Below are 22,172 nucleotides of genomic sequence, written 5' to 3' on the forward strand. Positions count from 1 at the left end.
AGTTGGCAATGGGAAATGTGAGGAAAGACTTCTAGAGGTGACCCTTGAGCTGAATCTTTAAAAACAAGAGAGAGTGAGGGAAGGGTGTTTCAGTAGACTAATATATGTAAACACATGGAGGCAAGAGTGAATGTGGTGTTTTCAGAGTTCTCAATGACATGGCTATAAGGGCCATTTTATATGAGAAGGCTTTGGTTTGAAACCGAGCAAGGACATCTGGATGAATGGCTATGGCTCTTTAAAGAATCTTGCTTCACAACAGGTTTCTTTTTGCCAGACTTATTTCCTTGATGGCAGGACTGAGTACCTATTTATTTTTTAATCCCCAGTTTTTGTAGTGCTGGTTGGCATATGGTAGATACCCCAATTTACCAAATATTGGATATGACTGAAGCTTAGGGTAAATATGAGGGCATGCCTAGATATTGATAAATATGAGCTTTGGTGACTTTAAAGGCATTACTTAGAGAAAAGAATATTTGAACGTTTACTTTGGTTTTTAAAATTAATATTTATTTTATTAAAGTTACTAATATTAAAAATCCAATCTTTCTTGAGCATTTACATTTAATTTATGTTCTAAATCAGATTATTAGATTATTCTTAATAAGATTATCTCATTCTAAACTCTTAATCTTATTCTAGGTCTTGCAAATTTAAACAGTAATAATGTTATGTTTTTGTTCCATGTACAAACTTAAATTCATTGTGTGTGTGTGTGTTTTAAGAAAAGTTTAATCCCTATTCCCATAAGGTCGTCACACATGTGCAAGACTCTAGAACAACTGCTCTCCGTGTGGGCGGCTCAGCATTCCAGACTACTTTGACCCTGTGGCCCCTATTTCTGTGTGGGCTTCCATGATTGACGCAGGAAGAGTACTACAGAGTCTTGGAAGTACCCTCAGTTGTCTTAACAACAAACCTTCCCACTTTCTTAAATAATTTTATAAATATCATAAATCAAACTTCTATATATGGTGAACTTCAAGTTCTCTTAAATGTCCTAAAGCTCTTTGTAAAGTTACAAAGATTTTGTTTTTGTTTTTAAAGATTTTATTTATTTATTTGACAAAGAGAGACAGAGAGAGAGGGAACACAAGCAGGGGGAGTGGGAGAGGAAGAAGCAGGCTCCCAGCTGAGAGTAGGGAGCCCGATGAGGAGCTCAATCCCAGGACTCTGGGATCACACCCTGAGCCGAAGGCAGACGCTTAACGACTGAGCCACCCAGGTGCCCCTAAGGTTACAAAGATTTTGACTTAAAATCATAACCCATAATCAGGGGTTCCTGGGTGGCTCAGTCGGTTGAGCATCTGTCTTCAGCTTGGGTCATGATCTCGGGGTCCTGGGATGGAATTCCGTGTTGGGCTCCCTGCTCAGTGGGGTGTCTGCTTCTCCCTCTGCCCCTCCCCCTACCCCCCAGTTTTGTACTCTCTGTCAAATAAATATAAGCTTTTAAAAATAAAATAAAATTATAACCCATAATCAATTTCACATTTTAAACTAGAATGACAAAGCTGACCTGTTACTCTAATAAGCCAAATTCTCTTAAACATAGAAATGCTTAAAATACCAAATATTCATAGGAATTCTACCTTTTTTTAAAGATTTTATTGATTTATTTGAGAGAAAGAGAGAGAATAAGAGAGAGCACAAGTAGGGAGCCCAATGCAGGGCTTGATCCCAGAACCCTGGGATCATGATCTGAGCCAAAGGCGGACGCTTACCCAACTGAGCTACCCAGGCACCTGATGAATTCTACTTTTTTATGCTTTTCATCATGTCCTGTCTTAATTCCTTACCGTCTCAGCATTATAAGTTATTCACCCATTAAGGAAGCACCTATTTTAGCCCATACAGTTTTTGGAATTCCCATCTCTTGTACTCTTCAGAGTTGTCTTCTCAGCTTGCTGAGATTTCTTGTGATCAGAGGACATAAGCTGGTGTCCAGCGACTCTGAGAGTCTGGACTTGACTTAGGAGTTGGGACTGGTTCTCCTTCTACCTCTCTGGCTCTTCTTCCTCAGTCTCTTTGGTTCCTTCACATCTCCCCAAACTTGATGGACCTCTTCTCCATCTGTATTATTTCCCTTGATCTCATCCATTCTTGTGTCTTAAATAGCATCTGTATGCTAATGACTCCCAAATTTCTATCTTCAGCCTACTCTCTCCTCTGAATTCATTTATCCAGTTGCTTACTCAGCTTCCCCACTTGGATGCCTCATAGGCATCTTAACATATTCAAAACTGAGTTCTTTCTTCCCCACACAACCCAGTGTCTTCTAGTTTTCCCCCATCTCAGTTAACGGTATCTCCATCTCTGGTTGCCCAGCCAAAAATCTTCGTGTTGTCTCTGACTCCATGTTGACTCATCAGCAAATCTTGTTGGCTCTGCCCTCAAAATGTACCCTGAATTATCCTTTCATACTACTTTCATCATTTCTATGCCAATCCAAGCTGTTATTATCTCTCACCGGCATTATTCTAGTGGACTCCTAGTCTCCCTACTTCCATCCAGGTCCAGACAAGCTACTTTCAACCTAGTGATTTATTAACATGTAAATCAGATTATCACCCTCCAGACTCCCATCTCACTCAAAGAAAGTGTCTTTTTGGTGGCCTACAAGGCCCACCATAATTCTAGCCCCGACATTTTGACTTTATCTATTACTCTCCCCTTCCCTCTCTCTATACCTACTACATTGCCCTTGTTGCTCTTCCTCCAGCTCGTCCAGCTGACTCCAGGGTCAGGGCCTTTGTTCTTACTCTTTTCTCTGCCTGGGATGCACTTTTCCCAGATATCTGTATGGCCCATTCTCTCACTTCCTGCAACTCTCTTGTCAAAATGACTTCAGTGAGGCCTTCCCTGCACACTTATTTATTTCTAAGTTTTTATTTAAATTCCATTTAGTTAACATGCAGTGTAATATTAATTTCAGGTGTACAATACAGTGATTCAACACTTTTAATCAAGACTCGGTGCTCATCACAAGTGCACTCCTTAATCTCTATCACCTATTTAACCAATCCCCCCACCCACCTCCCTTCTGGTAACTGTCAGTTTGTTCTCCATAGTTAAGAGTCTGTTTCTTGTTTTACCTCTCTCTTTCTTTTTTTCCCCCTTTGCTCCTTTGTTTTGTTTCTTTTTTTTTAAGTTTTTATTTAAATTCTAGTTAGTTGACATACAGTGTAATATTAGTTTCAGGCGTACAATATAGTAATTCAGCACTTCCATACAACACTCTGTGCTCATCACAACAAGCCTGTACACTTATCTAAATTGCAGCCACCCCCTTCACACACACTCTTCCACCTCCATCTCTGGTTGACTTTTTTCCTTGGTGCCTATCCCCTCATATTTATTTCACTTATTAATCTTGTTTATGTTCTCCTCTTACCACTAGAATATAAATTCCATGAGACCAAGAATTTTAACCTGTTTTGTTCACTGCTGTATCCTCAAAAATCTAAAATAGTGCTCAGTAAATATGTGTTGAACGTATGGGTAAAAGAATATAACTAGTATCTTATAAATTAATGAGTTGAGCAAGTAGCCCACACGACTTAGATATAAATTGTGTCGTTATCTACTTCTTTGCCTTCACACAGATTTTATAACCACCTATATGATAGAATGATTTTATTCCATTCTGTATTTCTTTAGCTCTTTTATAGGAATACTGTAAATTTTCTAACTTTACAGAGTTTTGTGTTTTTTCATGGGTCTTTTTAAATCACATCCCATGGAAATACACAACTCTTAAAGATTTTAATTTGAGATCTCTTAAGGTTTTCTTCAGTTACCTGGTCACAACCCAAAACTGGATGAGAATGGGAACAGTCAGGAGCTAGGTTATAAAGGATCTTATATATGTAGTAAAGAGATTATATTTTGTCCCAAAATGGGAGTTATTGAAGGGTTGTAAACAGAGTGACATGGTCAGATGCATGTTAGGTAAAGTCATTCGGGAGGTGAACTGGAAAATGGATTTGACAAGATGAAGCCAGAAGCAGGGAGAGCAGTTAGGAGTTTATGAAAATAGTTCAAGTGAAAGGTGAAGAGAGCATGCACCATTAGTTCCGTACTTTTTATTTTCAGCTCCAACCTTTCTCCTGAACTCCAGGCTTATATATTCAACTACGTATTTGAATCTCTACTCAGAGCCCTAATAGGCATCTCACGTTAACAGATTCAAAACAGAGCATTTTGGGGGGCACCTGGCTGGCTCAATTGGCGGAGTATGTGACTCTTAATCTCAGGGTTGTTAAGTTCAAGCCCCACATTGGGTGGAGATTACTTAAATAAATAAAACTTTTTTAAAAAATCGAGCATTTGGTTTCCCTTCTAATCTGTTCTTCTCTTAGTCTTCCCCACTTCAGTTAGTAACACCATCACGTATCAAGTTGTTCTCATCAAAATGAGGAGTCATTTTGATTTTTCTCTTCCCACCACTTACCCCTGCAAACCTAGACACATCAGATCCTTTTCCAAATTCTTTTGTCTCATCTTCCAAAATATAGCCTGAATCCTTCCACTTTTCACCATTGATATTGTTACCTACCACCCTAGCCCAAAGCTACTTCCATCTCTAGACCATTCTAGTGCTCTCTTAACTAACTGGTTCTCCCACTCTTACCTCCTCTCAACCTTCCGTAGTAGTCCGTTTTCCAAACAGCAGCTGAAGTCATTATCTTAAAACATAATCCCCTGCTCTCAGTTTCCAGTGGCTTTTCCTCACACTCAAAACAAAACCAAAATTCTTGCCTACCGAACTCATCTCGCCTCATACCACTTTTCTGCTCAACCTCATTCTGTACTTTCTTTCCATGCTTTAAAACATGTAAGAACCACTCCCACCTTTTCTTGAGCCATTCTATCTGTAACCCTTCCCCTAGCTCTTTACATGTCAACTCCCTTTTATCATTCAAGTGTCAGCGGTGCCTGGGTGGCTCAGTCGGTTGAGCATCTGCCTTCAGCTCAAGTCATGATCTCAGGGTCCTGGAATTGAGCTGCATGTCAAGTTCCCTGCTTAGCAGGGAATCTGCTTGTCCCTCTGCCACTGCCCCTCCCCCAGCTCATGCTCTCTCTCTTACTCTCTCTCAAATAAGTAAAATAAAATAAAATCTTAAAAATCCTTATCATTGAAGTGTCAATTCAAACACCGCTTCATTAGAAAGAACTTAGCTGACTTGACAAGCTAAAGGACCCCTCCTCGTGAAAGATCCTCCTTGTTAAACCATGATGTTTTGTTTTCTTTGTGCAGTGACCACAGACTGAAGGTATCTCTACCATTCTGTTTATTATTTATGTCTCCCCCTGGAATGGAAGCTCGGTGAGAGCATGGATTTTATCTGTCTGGATCCACAAATATACCACAGTATCTACAGAGCCATAGTAGATGTCTGGCACATAGTAGATGTTCAGTAAATCTATTCAATGGTGGGTGATAGAATGGACCTCAAGTAAAGCTGCAACCTTGAAGAGGGGCGGATAAAGACTTTAAAGAGCTGGGTGAGGCTATGAGTTCCACAAAGGCAGTGTTCACTGGCAACTCCCAAGCATTGGGCCTTCTTGACCCATAGATGAGCAAATATTCCATGAACAAATAAAATGGGTGAGTTTCAGTGACCCCTTAGGTCAGGAAAATAAGATAAGGAGGAATTAAAGATGACCTCAGATTTCTGGCTTGGGCTATCCAGGTGTGAGAAATAGAGCTGGAATTGAAACATCAGTCTATCTCACTGTGTCTTCTTTCTGTGCACTGCCTAGACTAGATGGCTGATTCTGACCCTGGAGAAAGAAACTATGACAACATGCTGAAAATGCTGTCAGACCTGAATAAAGACTTGGAAAAGCTATTGGAAGAGATGGAGAAAATCTCAGGTAGGTGGTTTTCCCGCTTATTTCCAGTAGCTCAAATTCTTCCTACACTTCTGAGCTCAAATCAACTACCTTAACAAGGCCTCCCTTGACCACCTCCCAACTTCTATACCATGTAACTACTATATCACAAAATTGACACTACCACTAAATATTGCCTTGAAGTGTTTTCTGATTACTTTATGTGTGTTTGTATCTTATTTCTGCTACTGGACTCTTACCTTCCTGAGGGTAGAAATAGTGATTTCTTTTTTGTAACTGGGCACAGTACCAGACCCAAGCTCAAATGCTCAGCAAATGACAAACAATATTAATATAACACCTGTGAACAGAATTGGAACTTCCTTTCTATGAGTTGTTTAAATAAAGAATTCAGAGTAATAGTGCTAAGACGGATGAGGTGTTGAAATGGGAGGTACAGTTAGTTCAGCAGAATAAAGGAGTAATGGAGTTGAACAAATTTCTCCATTTTGGGAAAAGAATGTTAGTCTGTTATTCAGTATGTTTCCATTAAGTGATAAACATCTGTGGTAGTGATACCATTATAATTTCTTTATTTTTTTAAAGATTTTATTTTTAAGTAATCTCACAACCAATGTGAGGCTCAAACTCATAACCCTGAGGTCAAGAGTCATACGTTCCACCGACTGAGCCAGCCAGGCACCCCCCCATTATAATTTCTTTAATTTGTTCTAATTCAGAATCTGTATAATTCTTTAATTTGTAAGCCTAAGTTATATTAGAGAAAATACTAATATAAAACAAATTTTAGAAAGCATGCATACTCTACTCAAATGAGAAACAAACTATTTTTAAGGATGGTATTAGTTTGCAAATAATCTCCATTTATTACAATAGGCTTTAGAAAATTTCCACTTAGAAATGTTTGCAATTTTTTTGTCTTTGTAGTTGAAAGTTTTTTATATTTTTAAACCACCTTTTTAAAAAGTTCTATAATTCGGGGTGCCTGAGTGGCTCAGTTGGTTAAGTGGCTGCCTTCGGCTCAGGTTGTGATCCTGGGGTCCTAGGATCAAGCCCCACATGGGGCTCCCACCTCAGTGGGAAGTCTGCTTCTCCCTCTGCCCTTCCTCCAGCTCATGCTCTCTCTAGTACTCTCTCTGTCTCTCAAATAAATAAAATCTTCTTTAAAAAAAAGTTCTATAATTAGTTTTCTACCAAAAGTTATATAATTCCTTCAATCTAATGAAATACTCTCCTAACAGCATTCACTTAGCACCCACTATGTCCTATTCTAGGATTAAAGTTGAATAGAGAGGGGCACCTGGGTGGCTCAGTCAGTTAAGTGTCTGCTCAGTGGGGAGTCTGCTTCTCCCTCTCCCTCTCCCTCTCCCTCTGCCCTTCCCCTGCTTATGCTCTCTCTCTCTCTTTCTCTCAAATAAATAAATGAATAAAATCTTAAATAAATAAACAAACAAACAAGCAAATAAAGTTGAATAGAGATGTCAAATAGAGATGCTCCTTCATCAGAAGAAGTAGGTAGGGGCCAGAAACAGACATCAAGATGACTAATTATAATTTAAATATGTAAATTAAAACACATTTTAATTTTACATTAAAACTATAATCTGGCAAATGCTGATAATGGTATATACCAAGTACTGGGGAGGGAACAGAGAAGAAAGAGAGGCTGATGCTTGGGGAGGCAAGTGAGGTTTTTAACAGAGCATTAGGGAAGGAATTGAGATTGGACAGATGAGGTGGGGATGCTGGAGGTAGACAGGAAGGGCAACCCTATAGAAGAGATAGCCAAAGCTGTGTGCCAGTGAAGGAAAGCCAGGCATAGTCAGGGAACGAGATTAGTGCATGGGAATCACAAGACCACAGGCCAAAGAAAGAAGAGGGTGAAAAGGTGAGAAGGGTCTCAGTGCCAAGCTAAGGAGTTTGACCTTTCTTATTTAGGTAATAGGAAGCCATTTGGGATTTCAAGGAAGACACTTGTGTCTTAGAAAGATACCTCTGGCGGTGCCCGGGTGGCACAGTCAGTTGAAGCTTCTGACTCTTCTTCAACTCAGGTCTTGATCTCAAGATTGTGAGATTGAGCCCCATATGGGGCTCCTCGTTCAGTGAGGAGTCTGGTTGAGTTTCTCTCTCACCTTCTGCCCCTCCCCCCTGCTTGTGCTCTTTTTCTCTCCTCAAATAAATAAATCTTTTAAAGAAAGAAAGAGAGAGGGAGGGAGGAAGGAAGGAAGAGAAAAGGAAGGAAGGCAGGAGAAAAAGAGAAAGAAAGAAAGAAAGAAAGAAAGAAAGAAAGAAAGAAAGAAAGAAAGAAAGAAAGAAAGAAAGAAAGAAAGAAAGGAGAAAGAAAGAAAGAAAGAAAAAGAAAGAGGAAGGAAGGAAAAGAAAGAGAAAGAAAGAGAAGAAAGAGAAGAAAAAGAAAGAAAGAAAGAAAGAAAGAAAGAAAGAAAGAAAGAAAGAAAGAAAGAAAGAAAGAAAAAGGGAGGGAGGGAGGGAAGGAAGGAACGAACAAACGAACTTCTGGTAACCTAGGAGGGATGATTTGGAAAGGGAAGACTAGAAGAAAGATCATTTAGGAAGCTTTGCAAAACTAAAAGCTAAAAAGGGGGCCCCTTGGGTAGTTTAGTCAGTTAAGCTACCAACTCTTGATTTCACCTCAGATCATGATCTCAGGGTCGTGTGAGATCAATCCCCACATTACATGGAGTCTGCTTAAGATTCTCTCTCTGTCTCTCAAAAATAAATAAAATGAAACAACATGAAAACTAAAATCAACAAAATTTAGTCACCCAGAATTAACTATTCACATTGTTGAACCTTATGGCAAGTCTCTGTCTATGCAAAAATAGAATGAAAGATCAATAGATTGATGCATGAAGGAATCTCTTTTTTTTTATAGATATGCTTTCATTAAAATGGACTCATACTATATAAGCTACTTTTAAAATAGTGTATTCCCCTTAATTTTACTTAAGAATTTAAATTGAAGTGAAAATGAAGAAATTCTTCGCTTTAAGATTTTATTTATTTATTTATTTTATATTTTATTTATTTATTTGAGAGAGAAAGAGCGAGAGTGAGAGAGTACAAGTAGGTGGGAGGGGCAGAGGGAGAAGCAGACTCCTGCTGAGCGGGGAGCCCTACCCGGGGCTTGATCCCAGGACCCCAGGATCATGACCTTACCTGAAGGCAGACGCTCAAACACTGAGCCACCCAGGTGCCCCAAAATTCTTCACTTTAAACAAATATTTCCTCACCATAAAAAATACATTAGCTTCTATAAGATTGTTCCAAAATTAAGAAAGTTTGTGGGAAAATACCAAGGAAACTCATGTTATTTCTTCAGCTATTTCATTTATCTTTGTTCAGGATCTAATAACACTAATCAGTAACATTTATTCGGTACTTATTAAATGCTAGATGCTGTTCTAAGCACTTTACATGAAGTAGTTCATTTAATCCTCACAACATTTTTATGAGCTATCCCTATTTTACAGATGAAGAAATTGAGGCACAACTGCCATTTATTATACTAGTATTTGTTCATTATCAACTACAAATAACATTTATATTAATAATATTTACAACACTCACATTCTGTTCTCTAATCATAAATCCTACAGTTGTTGAGATTTACATATTCTGTATTCAGATGGTTCAAATATTTAAACCTAGAAACTATACCTATGGATATCATGTTCCTCGAAGTTGTAAAGGCAGGGGCACCTGGGTGGCTTAGTCAATAGAGTATGTGACTCTTGATCTTGGGGTTGTAGGTTCGAGCGTCATGTTGGGTGTGGGATTACTTAAAAATAAAATTTAAAAAATATATCTACATTTATAACTGGGTGGTAATTTGTTTAGGTGATAATTTTCTTTACAAACTTAGAAGATGTTTTCAGCATTTAGTGGCTCTGTGGAATAGTGTGAAGCCTGCCCATGTGTTTCCTCTTGAAAGTGACTTACTTTTTCTGCCTCTAAGATTCTTTATTCCGAAAGTTCTATACTTCACCAGCATAACATTGGTGTTACTATTCTCTTAACACTTTTCCTGGGATACGTTAGACCTCTAGAGCTGTAGACTTGAGTGTTTTTTTGGTTTTTTGGTTTTGTTTTTATTTTGAGAGAGAGCATACACATACAAGCGGGGGTAGGGGCAGAGGGAAAGGGAAAGAGAGAGTCTTAGGCAGGCTCCATGCCCAGCACAGAGCCAGATGCAGGGCTCGATTTCACCACCCTGAGATCATGACCTGAGCAGAGATCAAGAGTTGGACGCTAAACTGACTGAACCATTCAGGCGGTCCTTTAGTATTTTTTGTAAGAACTTTTTCATTTATCATATCTTGGGATACTTTTTGTGCTGTTTCTTTGGTTTACTTCTTCAGAAATCCAGGTATTCATATTGTACATCTCTTTTTGTGTTTTCCTCTTTATCATCATCTCTGTAATCTGTTTTATTACTTTGTCATTTTCCATTTTATTTTCTGTTGGTTCCTCAAGACTGTTCCTCTAGTCCCTGACTGTGCTGTTGCAGAACAAATTGTTTGTTCGTTTTCGGTCTCTGACGTAGAAAACTGATTTTATCATACCGCTCAGCTCATGGTACGTTATGATCATTGGCCCATGAAGGACCCCTCTAGTTTATTTTTTTATTCATTCCCTTCTTCCCGTAGCCCATTCCCTTTCCTCTCTCCCATAGACAACAATTCTAATACATACTTTTGTGTGTGTGTGTTCTTGTGAAATGTATATTGCTATTTTATAAATTTATTTTAAATTTCTATAAATAGTATTGTGTTATATGTCTCGTGCTATTTTTTTCATTCAGAACCATGTATGTCAGCTCTTTCCAAGGTGCTATATATACATCCAATCTATTGCTTTTAAATGCTGAGAAGTTCGCACATGCAGTAGTGTACGTCATTCATAGCCAGGATCGGCTAAGCCGCGTGGGTGATAACATGGAAGTTAAAGCTCAGGCCATCTATAGGACCTGTGGATGAAGACAAATTCTCAGGGAAGGGCATTTGGGCCAGGAGAGCATCTCAATATGTATTTATTTTTCCGTATTTGAGCTTAATTGGATTTCTAGGCTTTTTCCTCCAGCCTTTCCTAATTTTTTTATTATTGTTTTATTAAACCTTTGCATTGAATACTTTTGTTTATTCACTTTTATTCCTTTTTTATTTCTTTTTAAGTCATGAAAACATTTGGGGCTGTGAATTTATCTCTAGATATTTTTACTGCAATCCATAAGAATTGATAAATTGTGTTCTTGTTTTTTATTGTTAAGTCATCTTTATTTAGGTATAATTTACAAACAATAAAATAAGCACATTTTAAGTGTGCAGTTCACTGAGTTTTGCCAAATGTATACACCAGTGTAACCCACACAACTGTCAAAATACAGAATATTTCTATCACTCTGAAAGTTTTTCTTCTGCCCCTCCCCAGTCATTTCCCACTCCTCCTTCCCCAGTACCAGGCAACAACTGATATAATTGCCTAGAGTTTCATATAAATGGACTTACACAGTATATATTTTTGTGTCTGGCTTCTTTTGCTCAGCAGGTCCAGTCAGCCTAGTATCATCAGTGTAATGGACCAGCTTGATGTCCTGTGGAAGAGAATGGCATTAAATGTCCCTGCCCACTAAATTGTGACACAGAGCTGGAGAGTTGATACACCTGAGTTAGGGTAGTGAAGATGCGTTGTTAGTGTTGTCAGCAGAAAACAACTGCTTCTGGTGGCCTTTACTAATAAGTACAGAGAAAAAGCATCTGCCAGATCAATAGCTGCGTATCAGATATCAGGGTGCGTTAATTTGCTCAAGCCACAATACCTCATCTGGAATAGCGGCTACAACTGGAGCCACCGTCTGACTGAGTTCAGAATAATTCACTGTCATTCTCTAAGATCTGTCTTCAGTTCAGGTCAGATAAGCAAATTGAATGGGAATCTGGTGAGAATTACCCCCTGCATCTTTCAAATCCTTACTCGTGGCACCAATCTCCGCCATCCCTCCAGGAATGCAGTGTTGCTTTTGCTTTACTGCTTTCATAGGCAGAAGCAGTTCTAGTGGTTTCCACTTGGCCTTCCCTACCACACTACCCCTCACTCCATGGATCAGGGAATAAATGTGGGGATTCTCCCAGTTGCCAAGTGATCTATTTCAGTTATGCATACTGAAACTGGGAAAATTTTCACAAATTGAGCCCACTGTGAGACAGACTTGAGCTAGAATTCCATTGACAACCTGACCTCCCTAAGCCCCTATTCTGACTGGCAGATCACTCTACTGATGGCTAGTGATGTTCTGGATCTCCAGGAATTAGTATCAATTCAGAGCCAGTGTCCAGTAATCCCCAAAACGTCTGATTATGTCCCTTTTCCCAGTGTACAGCCCTGCAACAGTATTGTGATAAGGTCCCTGTTCCTAAAGCTGGTGGTCACAGAAGGAAGAAAAATAACTAAAAAGTAATTACTTTTCTGGGCTCCTCCTCTGGGAGCCTGTTTCTCCCTCTCCCACTCCCCCTGCCTGTGTTCCCTCTCTCGCTGGCTGTCTTTCTCTCTGTCAAATAAAAAAAAAAAAATCTTAAAAAGTAATTACTTTTGATGAATATTAAGATTGAATAGTTTACCTGGTACTATGAGATAGCCAAGAAGGGGACTTAATTTTAAAAAAAGGGGAGCCAAGAAAGGCATCCTAGAGTAAATGACTTCTCATCTAAGACTAAAATATGGGCATGAGTTAAAAAGGAGCAGGTTTGAAAGGAGATGGGGGAACGTGAGTTCAGTTATGGACATGCCGAGTTGGAAGTATCAGTTTTACATGGAGGTGAAGGTGTTCTACACACTGTCAAAAATGTGATCATAGAGCCCAATGTAAATTGGTACAGCCATGTGAGCATAGCTGCCTTCCAAATACATGAAATGATAAGCCACTGGGAGTGAAAGTCCCCAGAAACAGGAGTCAACATATTTAGATCTCCACAGACTGTAGATGATGTCAGATGCAGAGTGTAAGTAGCTGTGTATAAAAGGTCTGAAGAGGTAATGGCTGCAAGTACAAAGTTGAGCATAAAAGAAACTCAGGAATAGACAGATTGAAAAACAAAAACAAAAACAAATGGAGCCTCTCAAAAGGAAAAGTAAAATTGTAAGATAAAAAAGAAATCAACAACAGTTGAAGAAATAAACAATTGGAAAATAATGCATCAAAAAGAGATAAAGTAAAAGTATGAAGAGATAAAGAGACTTGTGATGTAGACCAAGAAGGTCTAACGTATATCTAGTTGGAGTCTCAGGGGAAAAGACATGAGAGACAGTGGAACAATAACAATATATTAACAATATAATGTCTCTGAGTTTCCCAGAACTGATGAAAAATGAAATCACAAATCCAAGAAACAAAACACATCCAAAGCAAAATAAAATGATATCTATACCTAGACACATAATAGCAAAACTTCAGAACACCGAAGACAGAGAGAAGAACTACAGGAAAGCAGAGAGAAAGAAAACAGAAGGAGTGACCGCTTGAGTGGAATTTTCGGCAATAATCATGAGAACCACAAATTAGTGGAATAATATCTAAATGTCATAAAAACACTATTGACCCAGAATAATGGATCCAGCAAAATTTTCTTTCAATAATGAGGGGAAGATAGGGCTACTACTGGGGTCAGCTTGGAGGCTGGCTGCCAATTTATGAAGAGTGTCTAGAACATATATTATTAGAAATAATAAAGCTTAGCAAGGCGGCTGCAGATAAGATCAGTATACAAAAGTTAATTGCATTTTTACATACTAGCAACAAAGAATTAGAGCACATTTTTAAAAGGCATTTACAACAGTAACACACACACTCACACACACAGGTGTGTGCGCACACACACATCTATGAATTCCCCTGGAAAAAATTTAACAAGAAATGTACAAGGCCTATATGCAGAAAATTATAAAACTTGACTAACAGAAGATACTAAAGATCAAATAAACGGAGCTATAGCGACATTCGTGAATAGAAAGACTTAAAGCAATCAATGTGTCTATTCTCCCCAAATTTCATCCTAGGCTTTAAAGTAGTTTTAGTGAAAATCCTAATAGGGTTTTTCATGGAACTTGACAAGTTTATTCTAAAACATTTATGAGAGACTTAAGAGCCAAAAATAGCTGCTATATTTCTGAGGAAGACAAGGACAGGGGATTTACCCTACCATTAGCAAGATTTATCATAAAACCGTATAGTTAAGGGGCGCCTCGGTGGCTCAGTTGGTTAAGCGTCTGCCTTCGGCTCAGGTCATGATCTCAGAGTCATGGGATTGAGCCCCACATTGGGCTCCACGCTCAGCGGAGAGCCTGCTTCTCCCTCTGCCCTTCCTTGTGCTCTCTCTTTCTGTCTCAAATAAATAAAATCTTAAAAAGATATATATTTTAAAACTGTATGGTTAAGATAGTGTCATGTTGACTTAGGAATAGAGAAGTTGAGCAACAGAATACAATGGAGAGCCCAGAAACAGACACACACGCACTCACACAGACATACACACATGACACATTCATATACACACATATACACATTTGCACACACGTAACACACACACTGTTATACACACACAAGAATTTTTATTTATTTATTTTATTTGTTTATTTGACAGAGAGAACACGCGAGCAGCAGAGGGAGAGGGTGAAGCAGGAGCCTGATGCTGGACTCGATCCCAGGACTCTGGGATCATGACCTGAGCTGAAGGCAGATGCTTAACCAACTGCGCCCCCAGGCACCCAAGAATTTTTATATGTAACAGAGGTGAAATGGCAGATCAGTGGAGGAAAAGGAGGAACTATTTAATAAGTAATCTGGAGAAATTGGTTATCCGTAAGAATAAAAATTTGAAAAGGATTCCTACCCACGTATACACACAATAGCGTCAGAATGATGAAAACTTAAGTGTCAAAAATAAGTATAAAACATGGGAAGAAAATAGGGGAGAGTATCTTATGACTTTGAGGGTAGGGTAGAATTTCTTCTTAAACAAGAGGCAAATGCTAAACACAGAATAAAGGATTGGTAGACTGAGGGGCGCCTGGGTGGCTCAGTCAGTTAAGTGTCTGCCTTCGGCTCAGGTCATGGGCCCAGGGTCATGGGATTGAGTCTCAAGTCAGGCTCCCTGCTCAGTGGGGAGCCTGCTTCTTCCTCAGCCTGCCACTCCCTCTGCTTGTGCTCTCTCTCTGCTCTCTCTGTGTCAGGCAAATAAATAAAAATCTTTAAAAAAATAAAAATAAAAGATTGATAAATTGAGCTACATTAACAATAAGAACTTCATCAAAAGGTAATTTAAATGTCACTTTCTCAGTGAAGTTTCCTGAGCGCCCTTCTTAAAATTGCAAATCCTTTTTCCCCTGCCACTCTCAACCCTCCTTCATTGATTTTTCTTCTCAGTACTTACTGCCTTTTAACATACTACGTAAGTTTACTTACTGTTATTTATTATATAATGGTCATGAGGACAAGACTTTTTGACATTTTTTCTCATTGCTCCAACCCCAGAGCTTAAATAGGTGCTGACCCATACCAGGTATTCAGTAGATATTGTTTAAATGAATGAATGTGTCTTAGCTCCCTGACTTTTTAATGCATTTTTTTAAAGATTTTATTTCTTTATTTATTTGTCAGAGAGAGAGCCAGAGCACAAGCAGGGGGAGCTCCAGGCAGAGGGAGAAGCAGACTGCCCACTGAGCAGGGAGCCTGACTCGATTCCAGGGTCCCAGAATCATGACATGAGCCAAAGGCAGATGCTTAACCAGCTGAGCCACCCAGGCATCCCAACTTTTTATGTATTTTAAGAAAGCTTATATCTTAATCTTCTTGACATCGTCCTTGCCTAGAACAGTGCTAACAATGAAATAGGTATTGGAGTATGATTGTCTCCTTAGTACCTCCTTACATGGCACAGTGAGGAAAATGGGTTTTTTTCAATTTGTGATTGATAATAAATAATCCCCTCTCTACCATAGTGGGTCCTTCATTTATTGTTTTCTGATGATTTTGGTTTTGTTGATTTGTTTTTCTTAGTGGTTCTCTGGCGGAGAGTTTGGCTTACTTCTCAGTTCACAGCATGTTATCATCACTGATCCATATAACAACCTTCGCTTATTTGTTTACATTCTTTTATTTCCATTTCTTTTTTTTTTCTTATCCCCTTTCTGTGTGTTTTTGTAAATTTTGTACTTTTGTTTTTATGCATATATTTTTAAGTTACATAAACTATATTGCATTTTATCTCCAACCTGTACCTTCCTTTATAAACTCAGCTGTATTATGAATATCTATTTGAGGGGCATCTGGGTGGCTCAGTCGCTAAGCATCTGCCTTCAACCCAGGGCATGATCCCGGGGTCCTGGGATCGAGCCCCGCATAAGGCTCCCTGTTGCGCTGCGAAGACTGCTTCTTTCTCTCCCACTCCCACTGCTTGTGTTCCCTCTCTCGCTAGCTATGTCTCTCTCTCTGTCAAATAAATAAATAAAATCTTTAAAAAAAAATGAAGATCTATTTGAGTAGAGTTCCAGACTTTCTTCATATGCTTATTAGTCTTTTGGATTTCTTCTTATGGACCATAAGAAGTAGTGTACTGTAGGTAGTTAAAAATATGGACTCTGGTGGGGTGCCTGGCTGGCTCAGGCAGTAGCGTATATGACTCTTGATTTTGGAGTCATGAGTTCAAGCCCCATGTTGTGTGTAGAGCTTACTTAAAAATAAATAACCAGGGGTTCCTGGGTGGCTCAGTCAGTTAAGTGTACAACTCTTAGTATTGGCTCAGGTCATGGTCTCGCGGTCGTGGAATTGAGCCCCACGTCGTGCTCAGCAGAAAATCTGCTTCAAATTCTCTCTCCCTCTCCCTCCCACTCACTCTCTCTCTCTCAAATAAATAAATAAAATTTAAAAAAAATGTTAGGTGAAATTCACACACCATATAATTAACCATTTTATTTTTTTAAAGATTTTATTTGAGAAAGAGTGAATGAGAGAGTATGAGGGGGGGAGGGTCAGAGGGAGAAGCAGACTATGTATATATATACATATATATACCCGTATACCACACTATTTTTTAAAATATGACCTAATAGGGGAGCATCTGGGTGGCTCAGATGGTTAAGCGTCTGCCTTTGGCTCAGCTCATGATCTCAGGGTCCTGGGATCGAGTTCTGCTTTGGGCTCCTGCTCAGCAGGGAGTCTGCTTCTCCCTCTCTCTCTGCCCCTACCCCTGCTTGTGCTCCCTCTCTCTCTCTCTCAAATAAATAAATAAAATCTTTAAATATATATATATATATATATATATATATATATATATATATATATATATATATATATATATGACTTTATAGGATGTCTTGATATCTGATAAGGCATATTTCCCCCTTCTGGCTTTTATTTTCTAAAATTGACTTAGCTATTAGATCTTTCTTTGTTCACATACATTTTTATAATTTACAAATACTGATAGTTTGTTTTTTGTTTGTTTGTTTTAGAGAAAAAGAGAGCGCACAAGTGGAGGGAGGGGCAGAGGGAGAGGGAGAGAGAATCTGAAGCAGATTCCCTGCTAAGTGCGGATCCTTTGTTGTCATGGTGGGGCTTGATCTCAGGACTCTGATAGTATTATCTCTTACCTTCCAATCCTTACACCTGTACTTCTTTTTAAATTCTTTATTCCATTTACCAGCATCTCCTATACCAGTAACATTGTTAGGTATCCTTGTTTGATCCCAGTTTTAAAAGGAATATATACATTGTTTCTCCATTAAATATAATGTTCCTTGTAGGTTTTGGTATATTACTTTTAATAAGTTAAGGGTGTCTCATTCTATTTCCAGTTTGTTAGAATTTTTATTTTTTTAATTATAAATAGGTATTAAACTTTGTTAACTGCCTTTTTTTTGCCTTTAACTGGGATATTCCTCTGATTTCCCCTTTTTTATTAATGTGATTACACTGATTGGTTTTCTGATACTCAGTCATCCTTGAATTTCTTTTACAAACTCTACTTGATCATAACATACTATTTTAACTCACTGTTAGATTTGATTAGTTCATATTATATTTAGAGTTTTACATCTATATTGATATAAAACAGACTTATGATTTTTTCATATAATCTTTGATTTTAGCACAAACCAGCTTAGGGAAAATTGCGTTTTAATTTTTGCTTATCTGTGTTCTCAAATTTCCTATAATGTAAATGGAAAGCTTCTATACCTATACAGTGTGATTATCAGTCTTCTTTTCCTAATTTCTGGAATCACTTGTATTATATAAGAATGAACTGTTCTTTCAAAGTTTGGTAGAATTCAACTGTAAGACCATCTGGGGCCTGAGACTGGGAGGTAGAACTTCACCATTTACATTTTAAAATGTTGATTGGTCTATTGTGCCAAAGGTGGGAATTTGCATATGGCTGTAAACCCCAGGCCCATCTCTGTCCCTTCATCGCATGATTCAGCTGGCCCTCTTATCATTGTTCCTTTACTCTCTGGTCTCCATTTTTACCTTCCAGGCCCACCCAGCAAATTCACTTAGGACGTCACTAAGCGATACCCTCCCCTGTCCTGCAGCAGATTCTTGGAGCACTTTATTTGCACCCTTTATCGAACCCTGCATGTAGCTGTACATCTTGACCACTTTTTCTTAATTTCTCTGGGAGAACTTCAACCTTACCAGAAGGTTATCAGAGTATTTGGGGTGAGCCCTAACTGGCTTCTTAGAATACCTGCTGTTCAGGCTTTTCCAGAGATGATGACCTTGACCTTACCAAAATCTCACAGAGAGAGCCTGCCCTTACCGCCTGGTTTAAAGTAAGATTCCTCCTACCCGTTTCTCCGTCACAACACACACTGCTTATCGCCTTCACAACCTGTGACTGCCCTCTGTGTCCCTTCTGTCCCCTCCCACGGCAGCCAGCGCCGAGGCTTCATGAAGGCAGGGTGTGTCTGTCTCCTACACTGCTGTATTGCCAGGGCTGCCGTGGCAAAATGCCGGCACAAACGTGCTCACTAAGTATTGAATGAATGAAAAACTCAAGAGACATGTATTTCTGGAGAGTTTTCTGATGATCATGAATCCTTCCTATTCTATGTATTCTGAATTTTCTTCCTTGGACCAAATCAAAGAGGGCTTTGCTCCCAATACAGTGTTTCGGTGTCTCATTGACTTGCCTGCTCAGAGCTGTGCTTCGGCGCTGAGCCCCGCGCTCACATGTAGCTATAGTCATAGGGGAACCACCTTGCGTTTAAAGTAGGGACCCAGTCAGTTGAGCAGCCGACTCTTGATTCTGGCTCTGGTCGTGATCTCAGGGTCCTGGGAGCTTCAGCTCTGGCGTCAGGCTCTGTGCTCAGTACAGGGTCTGCTTGAGATTCTCCCTCTCTCTCCCTTTGACCCTCCCCCCCTAAAAATAAATAATCTTTTAAAAAATAAAATAGGATGTTGTCAAGGACATTTTCAACTATAATACATACGTCTCAAAAAATATACCTATCAGAAATTTTTTCTTAGGATAAAAGTGTCTTAATGGGTTTGTTTTTATTTTATGGTCACTGAGTCTTAAACCTGAGCGTGTTTCCTCTGCTTTGGCCTTAGGAAACTCAGAGACAGAATTCCAGCTACCATGTGGAACCACATGAGACTCATTTCTGCAAGCTCTTTTTTTTCTCCTAAATTTTTATTTCTTACCACCCTAACCCTGTTCCCTGAGTATCTCAATTATTCATTTTGTAGTAAGAGTTTCTCCCGTCTTGAACACCCTAATGTGTTCTAGGCAAATTACATATATCCTCCATTTAATCTTCATAGCAAGCCGTGAGATTGGGATGTTGTCTGTCCTTTACAAATGAGGTTAATAAATTTAAGTCACTTGTTCCTGGTCACATAGGTAGCAAGCGGAGAGCCCAGAAGCCAACTGCTCTGACTCCCAGGTGCATGCTCCATCTGCTGTCCAGGTGGTCTGGAAGGGTGGTCTACTTACCAAGATACAGGTTCCTGGGCACCACTCCTAACCTGCTAAATCAGAACCTCTTTGAGGGGCACCTGGGTGGCCAAGTCATTAAGCATCTGCCCTCAGCTCAGGTCATGATCCTAGGGTCCTGGGATTGAGCCCCACATCCGGCTCCTTGCTCTGGGGGAGCCTGCTTCTTCCTCTCCCTCTGTCCTTGCTTGTGTTCCCTCTCTGTCTCTCTCTGTGTGTCAAAAAAATAAAATCTGGGGCGCCTGGGTGGTGCAGGCATTAAGCATCTGCCTTCAGCTCAGGGCGTGATCCCGGCGTTATGGGATCGAGCCCCACATCAGGCTCCTCCGCTATGAGCCTGCTTCTTCCTCTCCCACTCCCCCTGCTTGTGTTCCCTCTCTCGCTGGCTGTCTCTATCTCTGTCAAATAAATAAATAAAATCTTTAAAAATAAAATAAAATAAAACCTTAAAAAAAAATAACCTCTTTGAGTTGTGGGAGGAGCCAGTAACCTGCACTTCAATAGGTGTCCCAAGTGACTCTCATGCATCCAAAAGCTCGAGAATTCCTGTACAAGCTATATGCCCTCTGTCTGTTGAGACTCTGCATATAGCTTTTCTAACAATTCTTCCCTAACCAAACAGATATCACTTGCTATAAAACACCAGGTCTGTCATGCTGCTGACCTCGATCGTGTGTAGATTTTCATATGCAATTATTATGATTCATTCTACCTATCCTTCTTTGGACTGGCCCTAATGAAACACAGAGGTACCCAGATAGAAGTGGGCAGGCATCCCAGGCCACTATACATATGGTAACATAAGGCTCAGGACCTTGCTGGAGTAAGAGTAGTCGCCCCTACATGAGCTTGGATAGGCGTTATGACTCCTCAGAGTTCACCCTGCAACCACTAGCTGCGAGCTGTTGACGAGTAAGGACTTAAGTTTGCTCTAATTCTTCCTAACGTTTTATAGCAGACTGGCCTCCAGCCTTAATGTCATGGGCTGATGCATCCAGAAGTTCAGACCTGGGTGAGTTCAGAGAAGTCTCAGTACTGCACTGTGTAGGGAGAAGTTTTAATAGGGGTTTTTATGAACCCTGTAGCATGTAGCCTGCCAGTTTCCTCTCCTTAGAGAAATTGGGTAACTCAGCGGGATCTAGTCCCTGGGATGCTCAGCATGGTTGGAGGCATGTGGCCCTCCCGGGGGCGCTCCAGAGCCCCAGCCCCACTCTGTGGCCTGATCGGGGCCTGTCTGGTTGTTGCAGTGCAAGCCACGTGGATGGCCTACGACATGGTGGTGATGCGCACCAACCCCGCGCTGGCAGAGTCCATGCGCCGGCTGGAGGACGCGTTCCTCAACTGCAAGGAGGAGATGGAGAAGAACTGGCAAGAGCTGCTCAATGAGACCAAGCACAAACAGTAGGCCCCCTGCCCACCCACGGCCACCATCCTGCCGTCTGCTGATGTGGAGAAGCCCCTGAGGCACGGAGTCTTCTCTGCTGGCAGAGTAACAGCGACCGAAATATAGAGCTATATGAACAGTACTGTTTCTCAATAAACTTATTTTTAAGAACAACCTGAGGACCCCTTTCTGTCCTACCCAGCAGCATATCGAAGCTTGTGAACAAAAAATGAGAATTAGAAGATGTGATGCTTTGAATGAATTAAACGTACTTAGTGCCAGTAGCACCAAGCATAGAATAAAAAGCAAACATGGGGCCAGAGAGGGACAAACCAGGTCAGAGGGTCGGACAGGCAGCAGTATCAGTCAGATTTATTTACCTTCCGATGGTGGATTCCAGAGTAGGCAAAGAGGAACATTATTTATTCATCCCGGGCACTGTGCTAGGTGCTCACTTATGTGACCTTATGTTCTCACAACTCTCCTGAGTAACAGATGTTCATTATTCCCATTTCACAGATGAGAAGAATGAAATTAGATGTCTCTTCTAAGTCCACAGCGAACAAGGGGAAGAGCTCAGCAGAAACCTGGGTCTCACAGAAGAACGGGGGTTGCTGGGAAGTGAGGCTGGCTTCTAGAGCAGGTGGGCGAGACCCCACAGAGGGGCATGAGCCCAAGCGGTCCTGGCCAGGCCTGGGTTGGGGTTACAGGCGGGGGCTGCAGACCGCAGAACGGTTTCATAGACAAGGGTTCTGGGCCTCTGGGGACCAATTAGACAAAGGAGGGCTACAGAGTTGTTCCTAGGAAGAGCCAAGCCAGGCTCCCGAGGCCTGAGGCAAGCACGTTTTCCTGGGGAATTTTCTGTTCCTTGTTCCCCCTTCCCACTCCCTTGTAGACTCCTTGCCCAGCTTGGAGCCCTA

At 40.2% G+C, this 22,172-nt stretch overlaps 1 protein-coding gene across 1 annotated transcript; it reads left to right on the top strand.

Annotated features, from left to right (window-relative positions):
* Positions 1 to 5,771: 5,771 nt before the first annotated feature.
* Positions 5,772 to 21,322, top strand: SYCE3 (synaptonemal complex central element protein 3). The gene is made up of 2 exons (XM_045815460.2): positions 5,772 to 5,880; positions 21,116 to 21,322. Exons 1-2 carry the CDS (start codon positions 5,772 to 5,774, stop codon positions 21,271 to 21,273), a joined length of 267 nt encoding a protein of 88 aa, XP_045671416.1. The 3' UTR covers positions 21,274 to 21,322.
* Positions 21,323 to 22,172: the final 850 nt, after the last annotated feature.

This window comes from Ursus americanus, chromosome 17, assembly GCF_024610735.1.
Source record: "Ursus americanus isolate L20-20 chromosome 17, mUrsAme1.1.p, whole genome shotgun sequence".
Taxonomy (NCBI): Eukaryota; Metazoa; Chordata; class Mammalia; order Carnivora; family Ursidae; genus Ursus; species Ursus americanus.